The following is a 23,486-nucleotide window of genomic DNA, read 5'->3' on the forward strand; positions in this document are numbered from 1 at the left end:
AGGGAAGATAAGGGCTGAAGCGGTGCACGCGCCGCGGGGGACCGAGGGTTATAAAGAATTGAGGGTTGTCAGGTGGAGCTGCTGTTGTCGAGTAGCAGGTGAGACCGACTTCCGAGACGGCGTCGGCGAGGGGGTGTGGTGGATGGTGAGTGATGCGATGGATGATCCGACGGTGGGTTGTCAAGAAGAACAGAAGGATCGGATTTGGTGTTCAGAAGGAGGCAGCAGGAGCAACCTTGTGGGATGACCTGATTGATCCAGGGACGATTATGCAAAGTGCGGCGAGAGTGGGTGTTCTGTGTGCAGTGGAGTGGAGTGGCGGTGTTCGGAATGGCGATGGATGGAGCCGAGGTGGTGAGGAGGGGTGAATGTGCGGTGCCGACGAGGCGTTGGGTTGGGGGGGGTAGGAATGGAAGGAAGGATGGGTGTGGGTGGGATGGTCGGTGGTGGTGGATGGAGGAAGCGAAGAAGCAGGTGCGCAGGTGACGGACGGAGACTAAACGGGGAGGTCGACACAAGGAGGTCAGGAGAGAGAGGGGGAGAGCGCGGGGGCGGCCCGCTGGATGGATGGGCGGCTGAGCAAGGGAGCGGAGCTGAGGTGCTAGGTTCGTTCGGCCGGCGCCGACCCTGACGGCCAGCGCAGCCAGCGTGAAGCACTCAGTCAGCAGCCTCATCACCCAGCGCCAACCACTGAGCGCCTGCTGCCGAGGCTGCCCGCATGGTCCAACTGCTTGGCCGCCGCTGGTCCCCTCCGTCAGTCGCTCAGTCGCCGGAACCCACCACCCACCGTACCACCATACCAACATTACCAGTCAGCACCCACCTGTACCTCACCTCCACCCAACCCTCCACCCTCCACTATCCACCCCCCATGCCCTCCCCCGTCCTCATCCTCACCGGCGCCAGCCGCGGCCTCGGCTTCGCCATCGCCCAGCGCCTCCTCTCGGCCCACGGCGCCCGCCTCGTCACCCTTCAGCGCACAATTACCCCCGACCTCTCCCAGCTCGCCGAGACCTACCCTGAGCGTCTCGTCAATGTCTCAGGAGACGTCGCAAAGCCCGAAGACAATGTCAAGGCCGTGCGCGCCGCGATCGACTCGTTTGGCCAGCTCAACGGCCTCGTCCTCAATGCCGGCTCGCTCGAGCCCATGGGTGAGTCATGAGCTTGCATGCAGTGTAGTCGTTGTGTAGGGCGTTGCGGCGCCGTCCCGAATGTGTGGGAGAGAGGCGGCGTGCTCGCCGGCGCACCGCGCAGGAGGAAGGCCAGCGCCGTGAAAATTCCCCGCACCACGTTATGACGTCGCCGCCGACTGCGGCAAAGTCGCCAGCGAACGCCCTCGTGCCCCATCCTTGGCTATAGGGCTACTTTGCGCCCCCGGCGTCAGCTTCACCCATGCGTGCCGTCTGATCGGAGTGCAGCACATGCAAGCACCCCACCCTCGCTGCACAGCATATTCACCTGTCGCACCGAACGCGCCGAACGACGCGAGCGGCGGCATGCATCGGCCTGCGTTTGACTGGCACCGAGCCGGTCACCTGGCCATCTGGCCACCGAGCGGGCGAGCTGGTGAGCTGGTGAGCTGCCAGCTCACTGCCGGATCACCGAGCCCCTAACTTCTCACTGCGCACTGCAGCCGCTGGGCTCGCCGGGCATGCCGGGCACGCCGGTGCTGAATACAAGATGCACAAGGCGATAAGCCGCATGCAAATCACGCACGCACCGACTGGAACCTGCGTAGCTAATCTACAGGCAAGCTGGCCGACGTGCCGCTCGACGCGCTCGTCCCCTCGCTGCAGACCAACCTCCTCTCAGCCCTGTACCTGCTCCAGCCGGCACTGCCGTACCTGCGCAAGGCGGCGGAGGGGGGCCAGCCGTCGCGCGTCGTGTTCGTCTCGTCCGGCGCCAGCGGGACAGGATACCAGGCCTGGGGCATGTACTCTATGAACAAGGCGGGGCTGAACTCGTTCGCGCGCACGCTGGCCACGGAAGAAAGGGAGAACGGCGTTGCGTTCTTCTCCGTGCGGCCTGGTGTTGTTGACGTGAGTCTTATCACCTCCTCCTCAAGCACCAGCAAGAGCACAAGGGCACAAGGGCACAAGAGGAAGAGGCTGTGGAGGACAGTATAGCTAACGCAGCTAACGCCAGACCGACATGCAGGGCGCCATCCGCTCCCAGGGGCCGGCCGTCATGGACCCGGCCCAGATGAGCAAGTTCGAGTCGCTGCACAGGGAGGGCAAGCTCCTCCCGCCCGCTAAGCCCGGGAGCGTCATTGCCGGCCTCGCCGTGGAGGGCAGCCCGGAGTGGAGCGGCGAGTACGTTGACTGGGCCGACGAAAGGTTCAAGCAGTGGCAGGCGTGAGCCGAGCGCAGCGAGGCAAAGGCGAGCTGCGAACGCCGCGAACGCCACGAGCAGCGAGCAGCCAGCGCTCGCCGAGCGCAATGAAGAGCGCGATGAAACGCGATCTGCGAGCTCAGCAAGAAAGCCAAAATGCCACAACGGGAGCAAGTTACACGGTAGAAGTATGCATACAACAGTTAGACCAGTCCATACACGTTATCGCTTCCGCTTCTTCTTGTCTGCTGGCGCTGGCGTTGTCTTCTTCGGCGGCCGCCGGGACGGCAGTTGTCGCACAGCCACGACCCTGTCGGCGCGTGCGTCATGCCGAGGCATGCGAGGTGGAACCACTCGTACGGACAGTCGTCGTTGTCGCACCCGACCATCTCGCCGTAAGAGACGTTCCGGCAGTAGCAGTAGCGCGGCTCGTTCCTGCGTCCGGTTAGCGGAGCCACGACCAGTAACGACGCGAGAAACAAGAAGGGGGCGGACTTACGGATCAACATCCAGACCCTCGGGGATCTTCAGTTCGGGCACTTCGGACGGCTGCTTCTCGATCCCGAACAGGCTCGCTTCCTGCGCACTGAGGGCCGAGTCGAGGGCGCGGATGTGCCGGTCGATCTGCCTGTCAGCTTCGCCTTACGTCCCAGCTCACATTGTTATACGCGCCGACGGCGATGGCGACCTTCTCCTCCCGATTGCGCACGAGGTCGTCGACGAGCTGCGCGATCTCGCCGAGGTTGGGCCGCTTCTGGGGCGGCTGCGAGGTCGAGAATCGAGACCGTGAGGGCGAGTCGGAGGGAAAGAGCGATGCGGCGAGACGTGACGGCGAGTCTGGGGGGAAGAGCTGGGACGCCAAGTCCGGCTGAGACTGCGGTGGGACAGACTCCGGCTCCGTCTTGACTTCTGCCGATGCTGCTTCCTTGGAGTGATCGGCGTCGTCGTCGGGGAAGAGGGCGCGCTCGGCCGCGTCTTCCTCGGAATGCGTCTCGTCTGGCCGCGCTTCGGACAGATCCGCTGGCTTGGCCTCTGCTTCCACTTGGGACTCTTGCGCGGCCTGTGGCTCTGACTCTGGGACCGGCTCTGGCTCCGGTTCCTGCGGCTTCGGGACTGGCTTCACCAGCTGGGTCCGCCAGGCGATGTACTCGCGTATCCGCTTCTCGAGCTTCTCCTGCTGCGCTGGCGTGTCAGCTGAAAGGCCCTGGCCGTACAGCTAGACGTGACTCACCAACACTCTCCTGGTCCATCTCCTTCAGCAAGCGCGAGTTGCGGTGCAGCTCGAGCGGCAGCTGCTCGACCATCTCGTAGTGGTCAGCCGTAAATTGGGCCCAGAGCTCGAGGATCTTCTCCTGGTCCAGACCCTCTGTCGACGGCTTGGTCTGCCTCGTCTTGCGCGGCGAGGGCGACTTTTTCTGTTGCGGCTGCGGCCGTGACCGCAACTCGCGCCGGCGCGGCGGAGACCCCCTCGGCATGGCTTGTAGGGCTGCTGTTGTTTTGACGGCGGTCTGTCGGTGACGCGCGATCGAAGTGGACTTGATCGAGTGGCAAACACGGCTGTTGGGGATCTGATTCCGTTGTATGGGCCACGTGGTGAAGCCAGCCGAGAGGGACATGTCACGTGCAGTCGCAAACCTTATGAGGGCGACATGAATAAAGCCGGAATTGGAATCGGGTGTCTGCCCTAAAACAGGAACCCTGTGTGCCCTGGGGGGGATGCCGGTTGGACAGGACGGGAGAGGCGCCTGCGGGCGCTGGGGGTGCTCTTGCGCGAGCACGAAAGGGGTGCCAACGCCCGGGGTGCCGGTTCAACCGGGGTGGGGTGCTTGCATGCTTTGCGTTCTACAGAGTACAAGCAGCGAGCGTGGGTCAGAATAGTCTAACTGCTTTAAGGGCAGAGCACAGGGCTGACGTGTCGAACCCTACACTGGCTTCCAGCCCGAGAAGCTCAGGCGGGCTGCTTCCAGCGAACGTTATCGGCCAACGCGGTCAGGCCGCTCCTCTCCTCGCCCTCCCGGCCGACGCGTCCATCATGGTCCAACGACCTCTTTCTCTCTCTCTCGCAGCTTGCTTTAATCGCGACGGAACGCGTCCTGGGCTCTCCCTTTGCTCGCTCCGGCCCTGGCCCTTAGATCCCTGCCCGTTCACTGTCGACCCCCCTCTTTCCCTCCCCCTTCCTGCAGTTTCGATAAACGTTACTCGACGAGGAGCTCCATCCCTCCCCTTCCCTTGCATGCCGTACAAAAGCTTAGCCCCGGCCGAGGCCTAACACAGCCTAAATCCAGAGCTAGGTCCCATGTCCATACGTCCACACGTCCGTGTCCCATGGCGGCGGCTTTGACCCTTGCCCATCAGACCAGTCCTGTCAGTAGACTAGCCAAACCAGCGCCAGTTCTTTTCTCGTCAAACACGCCCCCTTCTCGTTCTCCTAACTCGTCCTAACCCTTCTAACCACACTCGTTCACTTACTCGATCCCGACAGGCTCCCTCTTGCTGCGATCTGTGCACACTACTGCTGCGCGCCGAACACAACCGCAAGCCAGCCAGACAGCCAGCCTTGGCCCCCTGCATCGACCATCAGTTACACTCGTTTCTCCCTCCTCTCTCTTTTATTTGTCTCATCCTCATCCCCCCTCTCATCTTGAATCGCTCCGCGAACACCGGCAGGACCCGGTTCTCTTCGACCTCGACCACTTCGTCTTCTTCGACCTCAAACTTCGACTCGGCCCCGCCCCAGCCACCCCTCTCACCCCCTCCTTGTTGCCTCTAGGTCGCCTGCATCGACCTCGGCCCCTCTCTGTAACGATCTAGCTGTCGTTTCGCCCCTCTCTCTTTCACCTCGAACGCACAGTCGCGTTCATTCCGACTTCTATCTCGACTTTGCTTGATTGCGATCAGCAACAGTCGACTCCCGACCCCACCTTCCTTCGAACCTCCAATCACTCACTATGCGTCTCGTGTCTCTGCTGTACGTGCTGCCCCTCGTGGCCGCCACTGTGGCGAATGCCCCGAGGGATCCGCGCCGGCACCATGCAATGGTCGCCCGAGCAGCCTATGTAGAGAGAGCAGGTCTCCTCGACGACCTCGTGAGTATGGCCGACGACGCCCTGTCCCGGATAGGCGGGGGCTTACCCCAGTTCAACCCCAAGGAGACGTCGTCGACGACTGCAAGCTCTGCCCCGCCTATTGGCACCACCAAGCCTACGACGTCCCCGACCATCGGTGTCACCCCGCCCACGCCTGTGACCCCGACGCCTTCTGAGACTTCGTCGAGCTCCTCAAGTGGTGTCGACTCGTCCAACCCGGTCTCGCCGTCAGCCAAGCCGTCGTCATCCTCATCGGGCTCGTCGGCGGGTTCTTCGTCTTCTAGCTCACCTTCAGCGGCACCTTCGTCTTCGGCCGCCCCTTCGTCGTCAGCTGCGCCTTCGTCCTCGTCCAGCTCTGCCACCCCGTCAGATTCGTCGTCAGCCGGCCCCTCGCCTTCCGCCTCTTCCAGCGAGACGTCTTCCCAGGAGCAGCCCACGAGCACCAAGGACGAGGAGAAGCCCGAGACGAGCGCTTTCGTTTCGACCAACGCCAACGGAGGACTGATCACCATTTACCGTACGATTGAGCAGACGGCCAGTGCGACTGCCAGTTCTGCCGGCAAGAAGGACGACGACGGTCTCTCCAAGGGCGCCATCATCGGTATTGCCGTCGGCTCTGCTGCCGGCGGTATTGCCCTGATTGCTGGACTCATCTTCCTGCTGACCCGCCGGCGTAACGAGCCTGGTGGCGAGGCAATCCTCTGGCCCGAGCTCAACCACCACGGCGACGCGGACACGCACCACGCCCTCCCGGTCAGCGGCAGCGGCTCGCGCATGTCTCTCGGCGACGAACTCGACGGCCCGCCAGTGTACTACAACGAGAAGTCTGACGACGGCTATGCGTACTCGCACGACGCGCACGACGTCTCGCCCGCGCTGAACGGCACCGCGTTCGGGGGCTCGGCCTCCTTTGCAGACTACGACCAGCAGTATCCGCAGCAGCCGCACCAGGACTCGTACTACGACCCCGCCGACCACGACTACAGCAACATGCCGCCGCCCGTGCAGCCGCGCACGTCGCCCGTGCAGCCGGCGTATGAGTGGGACCCCACGGCGCAGCAGGACACGTACGACGGGTACGCGGGCGTGCACCGCCAGGAATCCCCGCCCATGACGGGCGTCGGCGCGAATGCCATGCCGGTCAGCTTCAACCCCGCATCACACCATGGGCAGTACTAGCTCGCTGGCGAGCTCGAGCAGGCCCGGGGAGAGTGTAGGCTAGAGGTGTTTGTCATGCATGTTGCTACAATCACGAGGCCGCAGGCCGAGTGCCGTTAGGGCCGCAGGACGGAGGCCGAGTGCGACCGTGATCGAGCACTGGAGGTGCAGGCAGAGTGTGCACGCTGTCGTAGACTAAGGTCATGGGGACGCAAACACGCCCAAACATGCCGCGAGTGAAACAGACTAATGTCGCAACGTGCTTCAAAAGCACTGGCGCGACGCGCGCGTCGCCACTCTACCAGCTGTCAGTTCGCAGGTCGCGAGAGTCACAAGATACGAAGATACAAAGATACATAGGGCTAATGGGTAGAGGATACAGAGATACAGTGGGTAACGTGTAAGCTTATCGTTGCTTGCGGACATGTCGCCTCGAGTAGGCAGTCAATCCTGCGGCGGTGCGGAGTCGACCTGTTGAGACAAGGTGGAGACAAAGTGTTATTGCTGTGTTGCAAGCCTGCGCCGCTTTCGCGCTGCACGAACACCCGACAAATCCATGCGCAGCAGTTGCTCCACACTGAGCTCCCTGCCCGCATTCCGAGCGGGCACCTGGGCCGCACCCAGCGGAGAAACGCGAGGGGCGAGTGTATCGCCGTCGAAACCGGCGTTGCGCGATGCCCGCTCGGCAGCGGTGTCGGTGGGACGGGGCGGTGCGCCGTCCGTATCAGCACCAGCGTGGCGCAGTTGGCGCAGATACGTCCCCCCTCCACCCTTATCGCCCTCCTTCTGGGGCCGAGCAAAGGAGAACCGGGGCCGTTCGTGCTTCCTCATCACTGGCGGCCGCTTGGCTGGAGCAACGGTCCGTGGGGGGCTTGCCGGTTTGCCCAGCCTCACACCCTCGTGAACTGGGAGGAAGCGCGGTTCGCGTAGTCCGTTGCGGCCCATTCTCTCGTCGTTGGTCGTGCTTCGTCTTCCCTCGGGAGACCCGGTTGGTGAGGTGGTCGGGGAGCGGGGCGTCGGCAGTGGGACAGCGTCGGCGGACTCGGCACGCTGCGCGTTGAATGGCCGCGGCGTGCGCGGGATGAAGCCGGGGAGGAGGGAAGGGGCCTGTGGAGCTGGGGCGAGGCGTGGCCGGCAGATACGGACGTTGTGTCGCTTTCTTGCGGGCGTTATGTAGTTCACCCTCATCAATTGCTTTGTGATATGTGTAGGCGAGTAGCGAGTATGGGTTGGATATGGGATATCAGCTGTGAGTTGAGTGATGAGAACATGCGTCAGAGTTAGTAGCAGGCCGGCAAGCAGTAAGCGGCAAGTTGATCGTTAGCGCGCTTCTGACCAACTGCGCGGCATGAGTGGCACCGAAGATTGTTGCACAGAGATGACCAAATAGCATAAAACCACGAGATGAAATCGCACCTAGTCGAGTTTCTTCGTTCTCTGGAATCCGCGGGGACTGATGTCAGCTAAGACTGGGGGACAAATAGCTGAGCGGAGAGCTCGACCTTGCGCCCCATCCAAGGAGGTTGCAGATCGCAGCCATCACGGGATCGCTATGCTTCTCAAGGCGCACACCCATGACACGCAGTGCGCAGCACGCAGCTATCCAGCACTCGCCGCTCGCCGCTCACCACTCGAATACTCACGACTCGGTCGCGCTCGACCGTCCCACGGCCTGCAGCGGCGTCCTCGGCCTGCTGTCCGGCTTGACCTCCTTGACCTCCTCGACAATAACCTTCTCGGCGACGACGGGGGTGCTCTTCTTGGCGGCGACGGGGACGGCGATGGGCTTCTTCTTCTCGGGCTGGGCGGTCGCCTTCTTCGTAACGACGAGGAGAATGTCTGATGTCAGCTTCAAGCCATTGGCCCCGGAGCTGATTCTCTTCCGTCGCATGACGAGCGCCGTAAGGACAGCGGCTACTCACAGACAATGGCGAGGAAGGCGGCAACAACGGCTCCAGCGGTCGCGACGTCAAAAGTGGCTCTGTCTGTCAGCTCCAACAAGCATCATCTCAGCTCACCCCATGATGATTCTTCTACTGCTCGCTGATGATGTGGAAGTGACCTGGTCTGTCGATATGGCGTCAGAAGCGCTCGACCGCTCGACCGCTCACGCGCGTGCAAGTGTCCATAAATTTGATCCCGCTCGGACATGAGCTCCGCCGGTGTTCCGGCTGTCCGGGCCGACGGCCTCGGACTCTGGGAGAGAAGGCTGACGCCGCTGTGCATTCACTCTCGAGTAGATACACGACCTGCATGAGAGGCTGAGAAATGCATGGGCCACGCATCAATAGAGCAGATTGCTGCTGTGGTTTGCTCATTGCTACACGGACCGCTCATACCCCTCGCCGACACGGGCAACTTGCTTTAGCCGACTGTATGACGCTTGCTGAGCCTCTCTGGCACATCAGATGCACAGTGCAAGACGGTCAGCGGTCCCCTCGACTACGTCGTGTGCTGCGGACACTGACGGGTGTGCACCGGTGCACGTCGATGCACACGCAGCGCCTCGCAGCGTACGTGGCAAGCACAACATTGCCGGCCGAAGCAGCCTTGTGCGGGGCCTAACGTGCCCTGACGAGCCGAAGCACCGATCTCGATGGCGTTGCCCTTCCTTTAGCCCGACTTTGACACTACACTCATCCCCACCGTCATCGAGTCCGCGCTCTCGCTCGCTCGCGTTCATGGCTGCGATCAGCTACGCACACCGATAGCCACCAAGCATACACCTAGCCCTACCTCGATACCCATACCGCCGCCGGCCTCGGTCTTCTCTATCTCGGTGCCAGGTTCTCGCCGCCCAGCGCCCCGCCACGACACCGGCCGCCGCCATGTCGTGGTTTCCCTCACGCATCAGCAACATCGTCCACACACTTGTGTACTCCCTCCCGTCGCCGAATGAGACGAGCACAAATATCACCAACTCCACCATCAATGGGACGATCGCCAATGCAACCGCCATCGCCTCGGAAGAGAAGCTGAAGAAGGAGGCGCTCGTCATTCCCCTTGCCTTCGCCGGAGGGAAGTACGGCGCCGTCCTCGCGATTGTCGTGAGTGCAGCTATATATTCCTTGCCGAAAAGCTGACTCCCAGGCTATTCTGCTGAACCGTATCCACCACGTCGTCCAGCGTCCGCGCCCTCCGCCGCCGCCCCTTCCCCACCCGCCCCTAGGATGGTACCGTGATCTGCGGCACCGTGTCTCGCGCGCCCTGACGTCGCCCAAGACGCCCAGCTACCTGCGCATGCCAGGACTGCTGGCACTGGGCCGTGCGTGGCTCTTGTTCTCGGTCATCACTCTACAGGTCGCGAACCTGTGGCCGCAAAACCTCGTGAAGCGTCTCGAGGCCGCGCACTGGTCGGCCGGACCGCTGACGCCGCTCGTCGCCCCCTTCGCGCACTCGCTCGCACACACGACCGATCTGCTCGGATCATGGGCGGGACATCAGGAGATGGAAAGCGTGTGCTGGAGCGTCTTCCTCTGCGTCTGCATCGGCCTCATCTGCGAGGCGTTGGCTAACGGCCTCGATCGAGCGTGAGTTTACAGGTCGTCTGACGGAACTGACACGCAGTCGCCGCAGAGACGCAGGCGCTAGCTTCAACCTGTTCGGCTTCTCCTTCCTCTGTCACTTTTACTCGTCGCCCGTGACACACCATTACAACCCGCCCAACGTCACACACGGACGGCCAGACGTACATGCCTTGTTCCAGCTTTGGCTTGGACTCACAGAGGTGAGGTTAGCTGATCTTCCAGCCATAACTGACGTCAGCTTACATGGTTGCAAGCTATCGAGCTCTCGCATCGCTTGAGGCGCAACCAGCTGCTGCCGACTGGAGTTTGCGGGGCCCTTAGCCTGACGCACTTCCTGTACGTCTTGACGACCTCGCCGCTGCGCTTCCCGTCCTACTCGTTCGTGACGCACATGCTGGCGCTGCTCCTGACGATCGTCATCACGTGCACGGTTGTGCTTCGGGCGTTCACGCATCTGTTCACTCTGGGGTATATCCCTTCCCCCGTTTGGGTCAACCTGCTCCCGCACGAGGGTGCGGTCCCCAGCGCTGAAGACGACGTCGGCGTTGCGCTCCTCAAGCTTGGCACTGCCTGTATCGAGGCGACCTCGTACTCTGGTCTCCGCAACGAGCTTGCGCCAATCCCCGAGCCGCAACCGTTTGTGCGTCTTTCGGGGGCTGGATGCGACGATGTGGGTCGTCCGAAACAGTCGAACGGCTTCGGCGGCCGCATCGATGACATTCAAGTCGCCGAGTTGACCGACCCCCACTCTGAGAGCCCGTACTACCGCGAGCTGCGCAAGTTCTACAAGGCGCTCGGATCGCTCACCAAGGACACGTTCATGATGGTGCTTCTCTCGACCCCGGTCGGACGCAAGATCTACACGTCTGCGTGGAGGGCGTGGTACGCTCGCTGGTGGTACGGCCCTCGTCACTGGAAGTTCTGGCGCCGCGCCGCCTGGCGTGGACCTCGTCGCCGTCGCTACATCCCTGAACCGCCCTCGCTGGCCAATTGGCCGACCTCGGGCTGGTCCAGCGCGGTGCGGGTGCGACCTGAGATTGTCCCTGAGGTCGTCGAGGCCGAGCCTCAGGATGAGCCGCAGTACACCTTTGACCAGGTGCTGCGCGGCGAGGTCGTGATCGAGGACGACGAGGATGAGGCAGGTGACTGGGTGGACGAGGCATCCGACGAGTCGGACACCAGCGATATGGAGGACGACGGTCAGCCTCAGCCCGAGGACGACCACCAGGTCGCTCTGTACCAGGACTTGGTGCAGGAGGACGGCGCGGCGCTGCAGCCCATCCTGCTAGCACACCTGACGAGCGGTGCGCCTCTTACCCGTCGCCGATACAACGCGCTGTCTAAGCGCCAGCCTAGCACCGATCCGTTCGCCGCCGTCGCCGCCTCTCGCCGCGCCGAAGTCACCAAGGTTAGCGGCGGAGACGAATGGGATGAGGAGCGCCGCCGCGCGTGTGTCGTGTGCATGACGCAGCACCGCGACGTGATCCTGTGGCCGTGCCGCTGCCTGCTCATGTGCAACGACTGCCGCGACAGCCTCGCCGCGCGCCTGTCGGCCAAGGACCATGTGTGCCCGAACTGCCGGACCAAAGTGGAGGGCTACTCTAGAATTTATGTGCCCTAAAGACCTTTCGACTCTCTCAAGTTGTATGCATCTCTCTCGTACTGAAAATTGACCGACTAGCCTGGACTAAGGCTGCTGCACGACGGAGTAGTGGGTGACGGAAATAACCGGAGGTAAGAATGCGTGGCCCCCGGCAGGTAAATGAGCATGGTTTGGTACGGCGCTGCTGTGAGTGGCTCAGAAATTTGAAGAGACCCTAGGCGCCATGAGCTGCCAGATCCTGTCTGGCCTGTCCAGGCTGGGTAGGCTCCGGACTGCCTCGCGCTGCCTGGCCGCGAGCCGGAGTGCAACACCACCATTCCTCCTACGCGCATCAACTTTTTATCGTGCGTGTGTGTTCTTGTCCACTCTTGCAACCCAGCAAACTCTTTGACATCTTCTCGACTCCGGTCATTCCAAAAGGCGACAACCGAACTTGAAAGCGCAGATAACCGTTTCTGAAAAGCTTTCATTTCAACCCAAGCGCCAACTTTATCTTTTCCCCTCCCCTAAAACTCCCTCCGATTACATCAACGAGCAGGCATCTGCTCAAGGCGCACGTCGCTACATTTTCACCATATCCACCACCACTCCCACCACCCCCGCCCGCCCTGCAAAGGACACCAAGATGTCGACCGTCAACACGTCCATCAAGCTCTTCACCGGTTAGTACGACTGTCAGCTCCGTGTGCTTCTGCGAGCTCTGCAAGGAGTCGTGTGGGTGGGACAAATTTGTGGTGCCTTAGGCCTCATTAAGCGGGGCTGCGGTGCCAAGCAGTGGAATTTTGGAACCGAGACTTCCGGTTCCCAGCTCCGACAGCGATGGCCGCACCGGCGGAGCTCAGCGACGTCCACGGCAAAGCCCACAGCAATGAGCGCCGCTGCTGGACGGCGTTCCGAACGCTGCATGAGCAAATCCGGGGCCGCATTGTCTATCGGAGCTGGCTGGGGCGGTCATTTCATGGGTCAAGCCCCCAGGGGGTTCCCTATCGCCCACCTCAGCCATCGTCTGAGCTCCAGCGAGACGACATGACGGCGCTCTTATGAACTTCAGCTGATAGCAAGGTACCTCCCACCCCGAGCTAGCTCACCTCATCGCCAAGCGTCTCGGCATCCCGGTGTCCCGCGCGAACGTGATCCAGCCTCCTTCCGGTGAGACCAAGGTCACCATTGTCGAGTCGGTTCGTGACTACGATGTCTACATCCTGAACACGGTGAGTACGACTGCTCGGAAGTTGTCGTGATTCCCGGTGGTAGCCGCGGTGAATTTTCGCTCCGAACGAGTTGCGCACGAGACCTCTCGAACAACCGCTAACGACAGGGCGCGGGAGCGGTCAACACCTCGCTGATGGAGCTGTGCATCATGATCCACGCGTGCAAGATTGCGTCGGCTCGCCGCATCACGGCCATCATCCCCCACTTCTTCTACGCGCGCCAGGACAAGAAGGACAAGTCGCGTGCCCCGATCACGGCCAAGCTCGTCGCCAACATGCTCCGCGAGGCCGGCTGCGACCACGTTATCACTATGGACCTGCACGCTTCGCAGATCCAGGGCTTCTTCGACGTCCCTGTTGACAAGTGAGCTACCTCTCCGACTCTAGCTGACATCAGCCTGTACGCCGAGCCGTCGATGATCAAGTACATCCGGGAGAACATTGACGTCCAGAACGTCGTCATTGTCTCCCCGGACGCGGGAGGCGCCAAGCGCGCTACGTCGATTGCCGACCGCCTCAACGTCGAGTTTGCCCTGTTCCACAAAGAGCGCAAGCGCGCCAACGAGGTGTCCCGCATGGTCCTCGTCGGTAGCGTCAAGGGCAAGGTTGCCATTCTCGTCGACGACATGGCCGACACTTGCGGCACTCTAGGCCTTGCCGCCCGCAACCTCCTCGAGGCTGGCGCGTCCAAGGTCTACGCCATCGTCACCCACGGTATTCTCTCGGGCCCCGCGCTCAAGTGCATCTCCGAGTCGGGCATGGAGAAGCTAGTCATCACGAATACGATCCCGCAGGGCGACAACCTCGAGAAGTGCGACAAGATCGAGGTCGTCGACGTCTCCCCCGTCCTCGCCGAGACCATCAGGCGGAGTCACTTTGGAGAGTCGGTCTCGTACCTCTTCCACGAGGTGCCGTTTGGCAACGGCCTCTAAGGCGGTGATCGCCGACGGTCGAGGCTGAGCCGCGCAAGGTTGGATTGGTCCAGGCCTCATCAGTCCAGATCAACCGCCTGCAGGAGGAAGCGCGGAGGGAGTAGTGTCCGCTCGCAGCACACGCGCGCGAGCTGTCTGTAGAAGTTAGAGGGGTGGCACGGTGAAGGCGATTTGTACAAAAAACAACGTCAACCAACAACGTTACATCACGCTTGGAAATGCAGAATCATAGAGCATAGGGATATCTTGGGGGGCAAGGGGGCGCAGAGCTAGCGCTGCAGTGCATGTCCGCGCTGCATGCTGATCTTTCGGGTTGAGAAGAAGAAAGAAGCGGGTGTCACGTGCATTGACGTCAGAGTCGTGTGCCTTGTGGCGATCTGCAAGCTTTGTGTGTCCCGAAAGGTGTGTCGGAAGGCTGTAGTCTGGACGTCTGGACAAATGCGCGGGCGGCTCAGAAGGTCGCAAGAGAAGACTTCTGAGCTTCTTGGGATCTGCTTGACGACTATCGGGAAGCCAGAAGCGAGTGGAAGCGAAGCCCAAGCACAGATTAGCAGGAAGCATTTTGGGGCGTGATAATCCTGCAGAATGGCACGCTTGAGCTCTTGGCCTGTGACAATGCCCCTCGAACCAATGCCCCTCGAACCCCTCGCCCATCACTCCTCTAACGAAGTTCACCTTAGATCAAGGGGGAGTGATTGACGTCCTTTGCGTGCGCACGCTTCTGCGGTGCAACCTTGCACTTGCTTCGCCGTCAGTATACCAGCGTATTGCATATAAAAGCCCAGCCAGCCTGGCGTCTCCGAAGGCTTTCTTCCACATGACCATCCCTGCTCGTGAGCATGACAGAGCAGCATCTCTATTTGCCAAACCAGCACCTCTCTTCCAATCAGTCGTTCCCTCACATATCCTCTCGAGCGTACGTTACAGTGTTCTCACGGCGTCAACTTCAGCGGAGAGTGAGACTGATGAATAGGACCCTACCACGAGTACATCGCAAGTGGGAAGCTCCATCTTTCACTGGGGTTCTTCTACCTCCACCTCGCTCAACCTCGACGCATATTCTCTGGTCGGGACCGGCAACGGCTGCAGCTACGCCTACATACCACGCCATCGTCAACCCGCCCCTGACTGGACACCGGGACATCCAGATGGAAGCTCTGGACCTCTCAAACGCCCTGGTTAAGGATAGGCTGCGCAAGGTGATTGAGCTTGACGAGATTCAGAACACGAGGGAGGAGGCCATGGCCTGGATGCGTGATTCGTACCATGAGTACATCCGCCTCCAGCCGCCTGGAGTGCGTAGCGTCATCGACGCGTGGCCGTCAGTCAACAAGATGCGCTACATCGGTCACATCTTCGTGTACGCCCTCGAGGACCTGACATGTGTCATTGTCTCAGCAGCTGGGGGCAGTGCCACTCGCGACATCAGGCCTCGTGATATCATCAATCACCTCCTGACGTATCCCCTCCAGCGTACGTTAGCCGGTTCTCGCAGTGCGAAGAGTAGTGGAGTGTGTTGCTGATGTGTAGCTCCCTACGCCGAGTACACCACAAGTGGCCAGCTCTCTTCTGACCGTCCTCGTCCCGTGTCTCTTCCCCGCCCAGACGGGAAGCACGGCACTTTCCTCGACCTCGCCGACCCCACCATTCGGCATCTACTGCACTTGATCTTGAGCAGCGGCTGGAAGCTTGCATACGCTTACTTAGCCGACCTGCGTGATCTGCTGCTGAAGTGGGCCGGCAACATGGAGAAGATTGAGCGCGCTGGCCTCCGCCCCAAGGACAAGCAAAAGAAGCTCGACGATGAGAAGTCCCGCGTGGTTTCGATCATCTCGAGCACGCTCGTCCACCTGCTCGGTCGTCCTGGGTCTAGCGCCTTCGACGACAACACCTTTGTGAGCAAGCACGGAGCCTACAAGCAGAACTTCTTGCGGCATCTCCTCATCCGAGCCGAAATGTGCGACTACGAAGTGCACCGTAAGTAATTTGTCGAGGTGTGGCCTGACAGCCGCTGACTATAGCGCGCTTCGACAACATCCCCATGGCCACGCTGCCTGTTCCCCTCCCCGAAGCCGATCCCGGCAGGGAGGCTCTCCAGCTCGCCCCTCTGCACCCCACCAAGAAGAAACTGTCCAACTCCATGTACGTAACATCATCTTTGGCAGCACGGGTCTGACCGCTCTCAGGGAGAACCTGGCTCGAGTATTGTCGGACATCAAGGCCTACGCCGTGGCAGCCGGTGCCGACGAGCACGACGCGCGCCTCGAGAAGGAGATTGGTTTTCTGATCTGTGATCTGGAGAGCGGTCAGTGGCGCTTCTTCCCCGCCGTGCTCCCGTTCGACGACGCTCTTTTCGACCAGGAGACCCCGATGCAATCGTGGACGCCATTTGCGACCACCTTGCCGAGGTGACTGTGGCGGCCGGCTGCTACGCCTCTCTTGCAGCCGCACACCGCGACCTGGCTGTGTTTAAGGACATCTACCTGGACCACCTCTCGCCTCGTGCTCTGAAGACACTTCACATCGGGTACACGCATCAGATCGACGTTACGGTCGAGTACCTGCGCGCCGTCGAGGCCATTATCGACGACGCTCCGATCGCCTTCGAGGAGAGGACCGAGCTTATCTATTTCAAGTTCATCGATGTCGACAACGTGCTCCCCGAGGTGGTTGACATTTCCCAGCGACCCGAGGTGAGGAGGTGGGCTGAGCAGGCTTTGGACAGGAGCCAGCCAACTGAGGAGACGGAGAAGCTGTTCCGTGCGCTCTGGGGCGAGAACGTCCCCTTCGAGCTCTACTCCCCTACCGCTCGCGTGTATCAGGTGGGCCGCAAGCTCGACAACCCGCACTCGTCGCGTGACAGGCTCGACGTTCTGGCTCTCGCATGCAAGCCCTCCTCTCGTCAATCGTTCTGCTGGCGAGCCGCGGTGTCTCCGGACACAAGCCAGTGTACTACGCCCTCCACCGCCAGACGGACGCCTCGGTCAAGCGCCGCCGACTGGAGCAGGTACGTTCAAAGCCCATCGAGACGTGGCTGACCCAAAGCGTTGCGCGGAGTTGTTCTTCGCGGTTCTAATTCGGTCTCCCCTGAGTTCCATGCACCGACGGCCGTCGGATGACTTCTATGCCCTTGAGGCAATCGGCGACCACCTCGTCGGCGTGACGGCGGCAAACAAGTGTTATCCCGACGCAGCCGCGGCGCAGCGCGACTTCGAGATCTTTCGCGATATCTGGCTCGACGGCATCTCGCTTCGGGCGTTGCGGACGCTGTACCTCTCCTACAGCCACTAGCATGATATCACTCTCGAATACCTCAAGGCAATCGAGCTCATTGGCCCTCACGACCAGCCGATGGGCTTTGGTGACCGCGACGAAGTCATCTACTTCAAGACGCTCGACACCTCGAACGTGCTGGAGGCGGTGCAGGACGGCTCGCAGCGGCCCGAGAACATCCAGGGGGCACGCGCGGCCTTTGATCGCCCCCACTGCGACCAAGACGCGCAAGACCTCCTCGACTGTGTCTGGGACGGTCAAGTTTCTTTCAAGGTTTACGATCCCGACGCGCTCGTCTACCACGTGGGGCGGAAGCAGGGTAACCGATTGAGCTCGCGCGACCGACTCGACGAGCTGGGGCTCAGCTACAAAACGGCGGCCAACCAGTCGCTCTGGTTGTCGAGTCGGGGCTTCGCCAACGTCAAGCCGACTTACTTCGCGCTCCTGAAGCAGACCGCTGCTTCTATCAAGAAGCGACGCCTTGAACAAGTTAGTCTGTCCCAGCTTATCACATGACTGACGTACACAGCGCGTCGGCGAGCTCTTTCTGGGCACCTTGATGAAGGTCGCCCCTCTCCACTATCCACCGACGACCATCCGACGACCTGTACAACCTTGAGCTGCACGAGTCCTATGTCGTCGATGGCACCGAAGGGGACGAGGAGGATGAGGATAGGCAAGCGCGTCGCGCAGATCCCCGGCGGGATCGAGGAGCTGTTCGAGGTAAGCTTCAGGCCTCAGAGCTATAGCTGACTTGACACGCAGTCGATGACTCCGAGGCCCCAAAAATCAGTAGCTCTAAGGCCTGAAGCTCACCTCGAGAGGTTCTGGGCTCCTCAGCAGCCTTCGGAGGTTGTCTTCCCTACGTACTGCCTTTCGACACCATAGAAAGCCTACCTCTGCTGCTGTTGGATGCACTGCTGTTGGATGTACCGTTGTTTCTGTTTCTGTAGTCATCTGGAGCTTGACAAACTGCTTGAGAATACCGTGGTCTGTTGTCATCTGGAGCTAGACAGACTGCTTGAGAATACCGTGGTCGTGGCCTGTGGGTAGATCAACGTTATGCAGATGATGTACAAAGTCTAAGAAGAGTATGCAATGTGAGAAAGGAAGGACGGAATGGGGCGCAGGTACAGTCAACCAGAGTCGATCGATATTGCGGAGTAGCGGGGTGGAGGTGGAGGTCGGATGCAAACACGTGACCGGCCGCGAGGTGGAGGTGAAGTTGGCGAAGTGGTTCGTGGCAACTCGGCGGGCAGGATGAGCTCGGGGGGCCACTTCTAGTTCTCCGGGCTTGCAAAGCAGACCAAGAGCACGCTAATAGCCTTGAGGATGACCGTGACCATGATGACGACCCAGCTCGCAGTCCAGCGGTGGAGGATGGCGCCAATGAAACTCCCGCCCAACATGGCCACCACATACATCACTCGTCTGTTTCTCGGCCCAGCCTTCGGATTCCCCCAACTTCTGAACAGATACTGGTCCGCAACGAAGTCTACGAAGGCACTGGTCATCGGCGCTGAGGGCAACTCCGCGCATCCGGACTGTCTGGCCATCACGACTTGAGCTCCGGACATGTGAGCGAAGAGGAAGAGGACGGCCCACTCATTTTTTGCACCTACGCGGGTCCCTGGTGGCCCGTGCGGGCTCACAAACACAGCACAGATAATGAGGAGACAGCACTGCCAGAAAATACTGATGAGAAGCCAGTACCGGCGCCTGGGGCCGAGGAAGTTGCCAAGATGGCCCATGAGGAAGGCGCCGGCGATGAAGCCGGCAAAACTCACGCCGGTGAGGAGGACCAGCGCCCGCGCCGCGCCCACCGCCGCGAGCGTGAGCACGATCGCGTTTCCGGTCTGGTTTGATGCGAACGTCTGGAAATCGGCGTACGTCGTCGCGTCGAGAACTCCCGCCGAGAGTGCCTGCGTGACCAGGCAGGGGACAAGCGACATCGAGGCCACATCTTCCATCGCCCACCGATGGAATGTGCACGGCTCGTACTCGTTCACCAGCCCCATGCCGAGCTCGGGATCCTCGCGCGTCCTCTTTGGTTCCGGGTACGGCTTCATGTCGGGCGGGACGTGGTGTGTCTCCTGGTCCGGATACGGTTTCTCGTCCGGGGGCACGGACGAGGATGAGGACGTCGATCCCCTCTCTCTCCCTCCTGGCCCTTTCCCACCCCCGCCATCCCCCTCCATCGCCGGCGGAGGCAAAGGCGCAAGTGTCGGCGAGTGCGCCGTAGCCCTCCGCGTGACCGTCTGTCCGGGCTTCTCGGACATGTACTCCGTCGACTCACGTGCCGGAATAGAAGGAGGCGTGGGAACGTACTGATCCCCGCTCATATCCCCCGGCTCCTCCGTAAAGGGGTGGTCGACGGGGCGCACGCGCGCGACGGCGCCAAAGGACGGAGTCCCCACCGCCGGCCCCGGGACGTGCGGCGTCTGCAGCAGCGACATGGGGAGGGAGAGCCGCCTGCCACTCGCCGAGCGCTCGGGAGGGGAGATGCACTGGTGGCATTCGTGCGAGTGATTTGAAGATCGCGAGTTGCGTTTTGGTCGAATCATGGCTTTGAATGGGAGTCGAGATGGGGTCGAGGGCGGGACGAGGAGAGGGGACTGGGGGGACTGGGGGAGAGGAGTTGGGGTAGGGGAGGGCTCACGGGCTAGGCCGTGGCTGTGGCGGTGGCTGCGGGGTCGTTGGATAGGTAGCTCGTGGAGAATCGATGTGTTCTACGTTGCTCAAGTAGCTCGAAGAGAGTTGTCTAGAGGTTCCAGTTGTCGGTCGAAGCCGAAAGTGGTGCGGTGGAGTGCGTGCGTCAACAATGGCACTGGGTGATGGAAAGTTCAGTCGTTGCCGTAACCAGCTCCACTATTCCGTCGAAGATATAAGTCTCGGTGGGAGATACGCGCCAAGACTGCCCAGACCACTCGATGTCAATATGTGGGTGGGCCGTTTCGTGAGATGCTCGTGAGTGTCGCGACGCCAAGATGTTGAGAGTGTGAGTTTTGGAACGATTGCCAGAATTGTCAGAATTCGAGATGCGAGACACGGTCTGGTGAGTGCCCCACCCCCCACTGCACGAGCAGAAGCCATGTCCGCACCCAGGATCGCCCTGAAGTGATCGCATAGAGCAGCAAGGTCCGAATGTTTGCGGAGCCCGTACTTGGGCGAAAGAGCGGAGACGAGCGAGGCGGAGAAGAGGGATATGACGCTGATAGGAACGAGGACCCTGAGGTGGATTCGGAGCCCATTCGTATTCCCCTATGCGTTTTTCCAACCTCGACCATTCCTCGCCCTGGGTACGGCGAGGGCTCGGCATTCACACATGGTGAAGGGCTCACACTGAAATGGCCGTGAATGCCGAATATAGCTGTGGATTAGGAACCACTGAAAAGGCGGATAGGGCCGGATTTGACCTGGGAACCACACTTGGAATGAGACCATGGTCTGGGCATGGCCGGGACTGTCTTCCCACGATTGCGTCGATCATACAGCTCATGCCAAGACACGGAGACCGCCGAGGAGCCCGCCAGCGCCTCGTCGGCAGTCACCACCGAGCGAGCCGGGTCCGAACGGTCTGCCCGGCCCACGAGTTGCCCGGACTCCTCGATCGATGGGCAGTGTTCAGGTGTCAGGTGCGCGTCTCGGACACTTTGCTTGCTAAGCCAGAACCCATCGACGATGCATCCTCTCCATCACTCACAACATCACCATGGGAGTCACAGTCCACCACCTCCAGGCCTCGCGCTCCGACCGCCTCTTCCTCCTCCTCGAGGAGATGGGCGCGCCCTACGAGGTCAAGGTCCACTTCCGCAATAAGGCGGGCAGGCTGAGCCAACGCTCGCCCAGGCCGTGCCGCTGGGCAAGGTGTGTCTTTCTTGGTCCTCCCCCGCGTCTTTCCTTTGCGCCTTCCCTTCCGCCTTCCTCCGCACCTTCCCTCTGGGCCTCCCCGCTTCAGCGACTCTCTTTAGGCTAGACCGACGCGTACAAGTTGCTAACACCAGGCCCCCGCCGCGGTTATTGACGGCGAGACCGTGATCGAGTCTGGCGCGATCGTCTCCGCCCTCGTACGCAAGTTTGGCGCGAACGCGCCCTCCAGCTTCGAGTACCCCGAGTCGCCGACGTCGGCGTTCTGGTCCACCTTCTCCGAGGGCACGCTCATGCTCAACCTGCAGCCCACTGTCGTGACTGCGCGCGTGTCGGCCGGTCTGAAGGCGACGCTGACCGACGAGAGCGAGAAAAGGGGCGTGGACAAGCTGAAAAAGGCGCTGTTCGGAGTCGCGGTGCAGAATGTCAACAACGCACTCACGTACGTCGAGCAGTGGCTCAGCAGCCACGAGAACTTTACGGGTACCGACAAGATTGGCGCAGGCGACATCATGATGTACTTCCCCCTTGCTATTGCTTATGGGAATGGCAAGGGGCCTTACAAGTACGGACCCAAGACGGTCGCGTGGATGAAGAAGATTGCGGCAAGGCCCACGTTCGCGAAGGCGATGAAGCGGAGAGATGACGAGGAGAAGGCGCAGAAGGCCAACTTGTAGGCAAATGAAAGACAAAATAGTACATCGTGGCTCTCAGCCATCACTCTCTCTATGTATATAACGAACGAACGCCCAGTTACAGTTTCTCCAGCACCGAGAACGAGTCCAGCTCTCTCTCGACGGGCTTGATCGCGTCCCGGTCCAGGGCGCCCTGGATCGCCCTCCGGCTGAGCTCGACGAGCTGCTCCTTGCTCAGCCCAAAGTGCTCAGCGGCATGGTAGTGCTCATCACTGCTCTTGGCGCCGAACACGCCCACATCATCCGTGCCGAGCGAGATGCTGCCGCCATTCTTCCACCACCACCCGAAGTGGTGGTCGCCGTGGCTGGGCTTCTCCCCGTTCTCCTTGGCCGGCAGCATGTTGGCGAGCACGTTGCAGCTGAGACACAGCTCGGGGGCAATGTCGCGCTTCACGAGCTCATCGCGTACCGCGTCCGGGAGGTGGATCGCATGTCCTACCCGTCTGGGGTTCCAGCGGAGCATGACGTCGAGCGTGCCGTTCTCGGCCTGCTTGGGGATCTCGCCAAAGTGCACCACGACGGGGAGGTCCTCCCTCTGGCAGCGCTCGAAGACGGGGTCCAGCGCCGTCAGGTCTTTGGCATTGTTCGGGTCGCCGCACACGTCCACGCCCACCACGAGGGGCGGGTAGGCCGACGAGCGCAGGCGAAGGGCCGTGTCGACAACCCAGTCTGCGTCGGCGCGGTCGTGCTTCGCCTGGTCGATCGAGAGGATGAGGCGCACCCGCATCGCGTTCTCGTCGTTCCACCGCTTCAGCTCGTCGTGGATCAGCTCGACCGTGTCCTCGGCTGACGCGTCGGAGAGCGCGCGAGGAGTGGTACGCAGCTCCAGGTACGTCACTCCGTCGGCCGCAAACTCGGACAGCAAGGCGGGAATCGCGAACGCGAGCGCGTCGCGCGTATTCACCAGCTCGTAGATGTAGTTGTTGAAGTGGGAGAAGAACCTGGCGTCAGTGGGAGTTGGGTAACCTGACATACGTGTTGATGTCCTGCGCCTGGGAGGGGTCGGCGAGCGCCTCCTCGGGAGGCTGCAGGCGTTCCTGGAGTTCCTTGGGCGACGCGTCGTAGATGCTCTGCAGGATGTCGCGGGAGATGCTGCCTGAGAGATGCGCGTGCAGCTCCACCTTGGGCAGACGCTGGCAGAACGCGAGGTCGGGGCGGTCGTGAGTCATTGCTGTTGATGGGGATGTGGGAGAAGGGGAGGGGTGGAGGACGGAGCAATGTGGATCGTTGAAAGGGTTTGGGGGTGGGGAGGTCGATCCGCGAGGCGACTTGAACAGGGCCGGGCCTGTCAGAGGTAATTAATTGAGCCTGGGACGCAGCACAGAGAGTGGACTGGGTGCGCAACGAGTCGTGTCGCGGGCAACGAGGAGAGGAAGATGCGAATTGTTAGAGCATGACCGAGTTGATGTCATCGACACCAGTCGGCAAATTACAGTTCACCGTTGCCGTTTCTGGAAGGTCACACCGCGCGACCGGACCGGAACGCACCGAGACTTGCTCAACGCTGACGATACCACTGGTCGTTCAACTGCGCTCATTGCAGTGTGCTTGCGTGAAGATCTGCATGTCCGACTGTAAGCAGCATGATTCGAGGTGTTGGGACGAAACGTGCACGTTCGCAGGCGTTATCGGCAGCCAGCCAGGACTTGCCGTACCCGCACCAGGTACTGGCGCAGGGCAGTGGTGACTCTACGTGACTGATTTTCCTTCCCGCCGCCCTTCCAACGACTTATCGTGACACGAGCACGCACAGACCGCGATCCTCGTTCCGCCTGGACCACGGGTCTGCAGTCAGTCGCCCTT

At 61.2% G+C, this 23,486-nt stretch overlaps 11 protein-coding genes across 11 annotated transcripts; 7 read left to right on the forward strand and 4 right to left on the reverse strand.

Moving 5' to 3' along the window:
- Window positions 1–871: 871 nt before the first annotated feature.
- Window positions 872–2,358, forward strand: A1Q1_07662 (cytoplasm protein; the record flags this gene model as incomplete). The annotated part of the gene is made up of 3 exons (XM_014326674.1): window positions 872–1,151; window positions 1,750–2,039; window positions 2,146–2,358. The coding sequence occupies 3 exons, from the start codon at window positions 872–874 to the stop codon at window positions 2,356–2,358; spliced, it is 783 nt and encodes a 260-aa protein (XP_014182149.1).
- Window positions 2,359–2,656: 298 nt separating this feature from the next.
- A1Q1_07663 (PHD-finger protein) lies at window positions 2,657–3,806 on the reverse strand (the record flags this gene model as incomplete). Its single annotated transcript, XM_014326675.1, has 4 exons — window positions 2,657–2,759; window positions 2,831–2,910; window positions 2,990–3,513; window positions 3,563–3,806. 4 exons carry the CDS (start codon window positions 3,804–3,806, stop codon window positions 2,657–2,659), a joined length of 951 nt encoding a protein of 316 aa, XP_014182150.1.
- Window positions 3,807–5,279: 1,473 nt separating this feature from the next.
- On the forward strand, window positions 5,280–6,596 carry A1Q1_07664 (uncharacterized protein; the record flags this gene model as incomplete). The annotated part of the gene is made up of 1 exon (XM_014326676.1): window positions 5,280–6,596. One exon carries the CDS (start codon window positions 5,280–5,282, stop codon window positions 6,594–6,596), a length of 1,317 nt encoding a protein of 438 aa, XP_014182151.1.
- A 477-nt stretch (window positions 6,597–7,073) lies between these two features.
- Window positions 7,074–8,466, reverse strand: A1Q1_07665 (uncharacterized protein; the record flags this gene model as incomplete). The annotated part of the gene is made up of 2 exons (XM_014326677.1): window positions 7,074–7,734; window positions 8,219–8,466. 2 exons carry the CDS (start codon window positions 8,464–8,466, stop codon window positions 7,074–7,076), a joined length of 909 nt encoding a protein of 302 aa, XP_014182152.1.
- Window positions 8,467–9,403: 937 nt separating this feature from the next.
- Window positions 9,404–10,423, forward strand: A1Q1_07666 (uncharacterized protein; the record flags this gene model as incomplete). The annotated part of the gene is made up of 4 exons (XM_014326678.1): window positions 9,404–9,622; window positions 9,666–10,105; window positions 10,152–10,307; window positions 10,357–10,423. The coding sequence occupies 4 exons, from the start codon at window positions 9,404–9,406 to the stop codon at window positions 10,421–10,423; spliced, it is 882 nt and encodes a 293-aa protein (XP_014182153.1).
- Window positions 10,424–10,493: 70 nt separating this feature from the next.
- On the forward strand, window positions 10,494–13,284 carry A1Q1_07667 (ribose-phosphate diphosphokinase; the record flags this gene model as incomplete). Its single annotated transcript, XM_014326679.1, has 5 exons — window positions 10,494–11,510; window positions 12,151–12,367; window positions 12,449–12,709; window positions 12,768–12,916; window positions 13,024–13,284. 5 exons carry the CDS (start codon window positions 10,494–10,496, stop codon window positions 13,282–13,284), a joined length of 1,905 nt encoding a protein of 634 aa, XP_014182154.1.
- A 48-nt stretch (window positions 13,285–13,332) lies between these two features.
- On the forward strand, window positions 13,333–13,848 carry A1Q1_07668 (ribose-phosphate diphosphokinase; the record flags this gene model as incomplete). Its single annotated transcript, XM_014326680.1, has 1 exon — window positions 13,333–13,848. The coding sequence occupies one exon, from the start codon at window positions 13,333–13,335 to the stop codon at window positions 13,846–13,848; it is 516 nt and encodes a 171-aa protein (XP_014182155.1).
- Window positions 13,849–14,687: 839 nt separating this feature from the next.
- On the forward strand, window positions 14,688–18,009 carry A1Q1_07669 (uncharacterized protein; the record flags this gene model as incomplete). The annotated part of the gene is made up of 9 exons (XM_014326681.1): window positions 14,688–15,321; window positions 15,379–15,825; window positions 15,870–15,990; window positions 16,035–16,153; window positions 16,210–16,670; window positions 16,712–16,855; window positions 17,140–17,610; window positions 17,776–17,844; window positions 17,887–18,009. 9 exons carry the CDS (start codon window positions 14,688–14,690, stop codon window positions 18,007–18,009), a joined length of 2,589 nt encoding a protein of 862 aa, XP_014182156.1.
- Window positions 18,010–18,401: 392 nt separating this feature from the next.
- On the reverse strand, window positions 18,402–19,685 carry A1Q1_07670 (uncharacterized protein; the record flags this gene model as incomplete). The annotated part of the gene is made up of 1 exon (XM_014326682.1): window positions 18,402–19,685. One exon carries the CDS (start codon window positions 19,683–19,685, stop codon window positions 18,402–18,404), a length of 1,284 nt encoding a protein of 427 aa, XP_014182157.1.
- Window positions 19,686–20,833: 1,148 nt separating this feature from the next.
- Window positions 20,834–21,665, forward strand: A1Q1_07671 (glutathione transferase; the record flags this gene model as incomplete). The annotated part of the gene is made up of 3 exons (XM_014326683.1): window positions 20,834–20,923; window positions 20,971–20,988; window positions 21,126–21,665. The coding sequence occupies 3 exons, from the start codon at window positions 20,834–20,836 to the stop codon at window positions 21,663–21,665; spliced, it is 648 nt and encodes a 215-aa protein (XP_014182158.1).
- Window positions 21,666–21,741: 76 nt separating this feature from the next.
- On the reverse strand, window positions 21,742–22,656 carry A1Q1_07672 (uncharacterized protein; the record flags this gene model as incomplete). Its single annotated transcript, XM_014326684.1, has 1 exon — window positions 21,742–22,656. The coding sequence occupies one exon, from the start codon at window positions 22,654–22,656 to the stop codon at window positions 21,742–21,744; it is 915 nt and encodes a 304-aa protein (XP_014182159.1).
- Window positions 22,657–23,486: the final 830 nt, after the last annotated feature.

The sequence above is a fragment of the Trichosporon asahii genome (assembly GCF_000293215.1).
Source record: "Trichosporon asahii var. asahii CBS 2479 unplaced genomic scaffold scaffold00017, whole genome shotgun sequence".
NCBI lineage: Eukaryota > Fungi > Basidiomycota > Tremellomycetes > Trichosporonales > Trichosporonaceae > Trichosporon > Trichosporon asahii.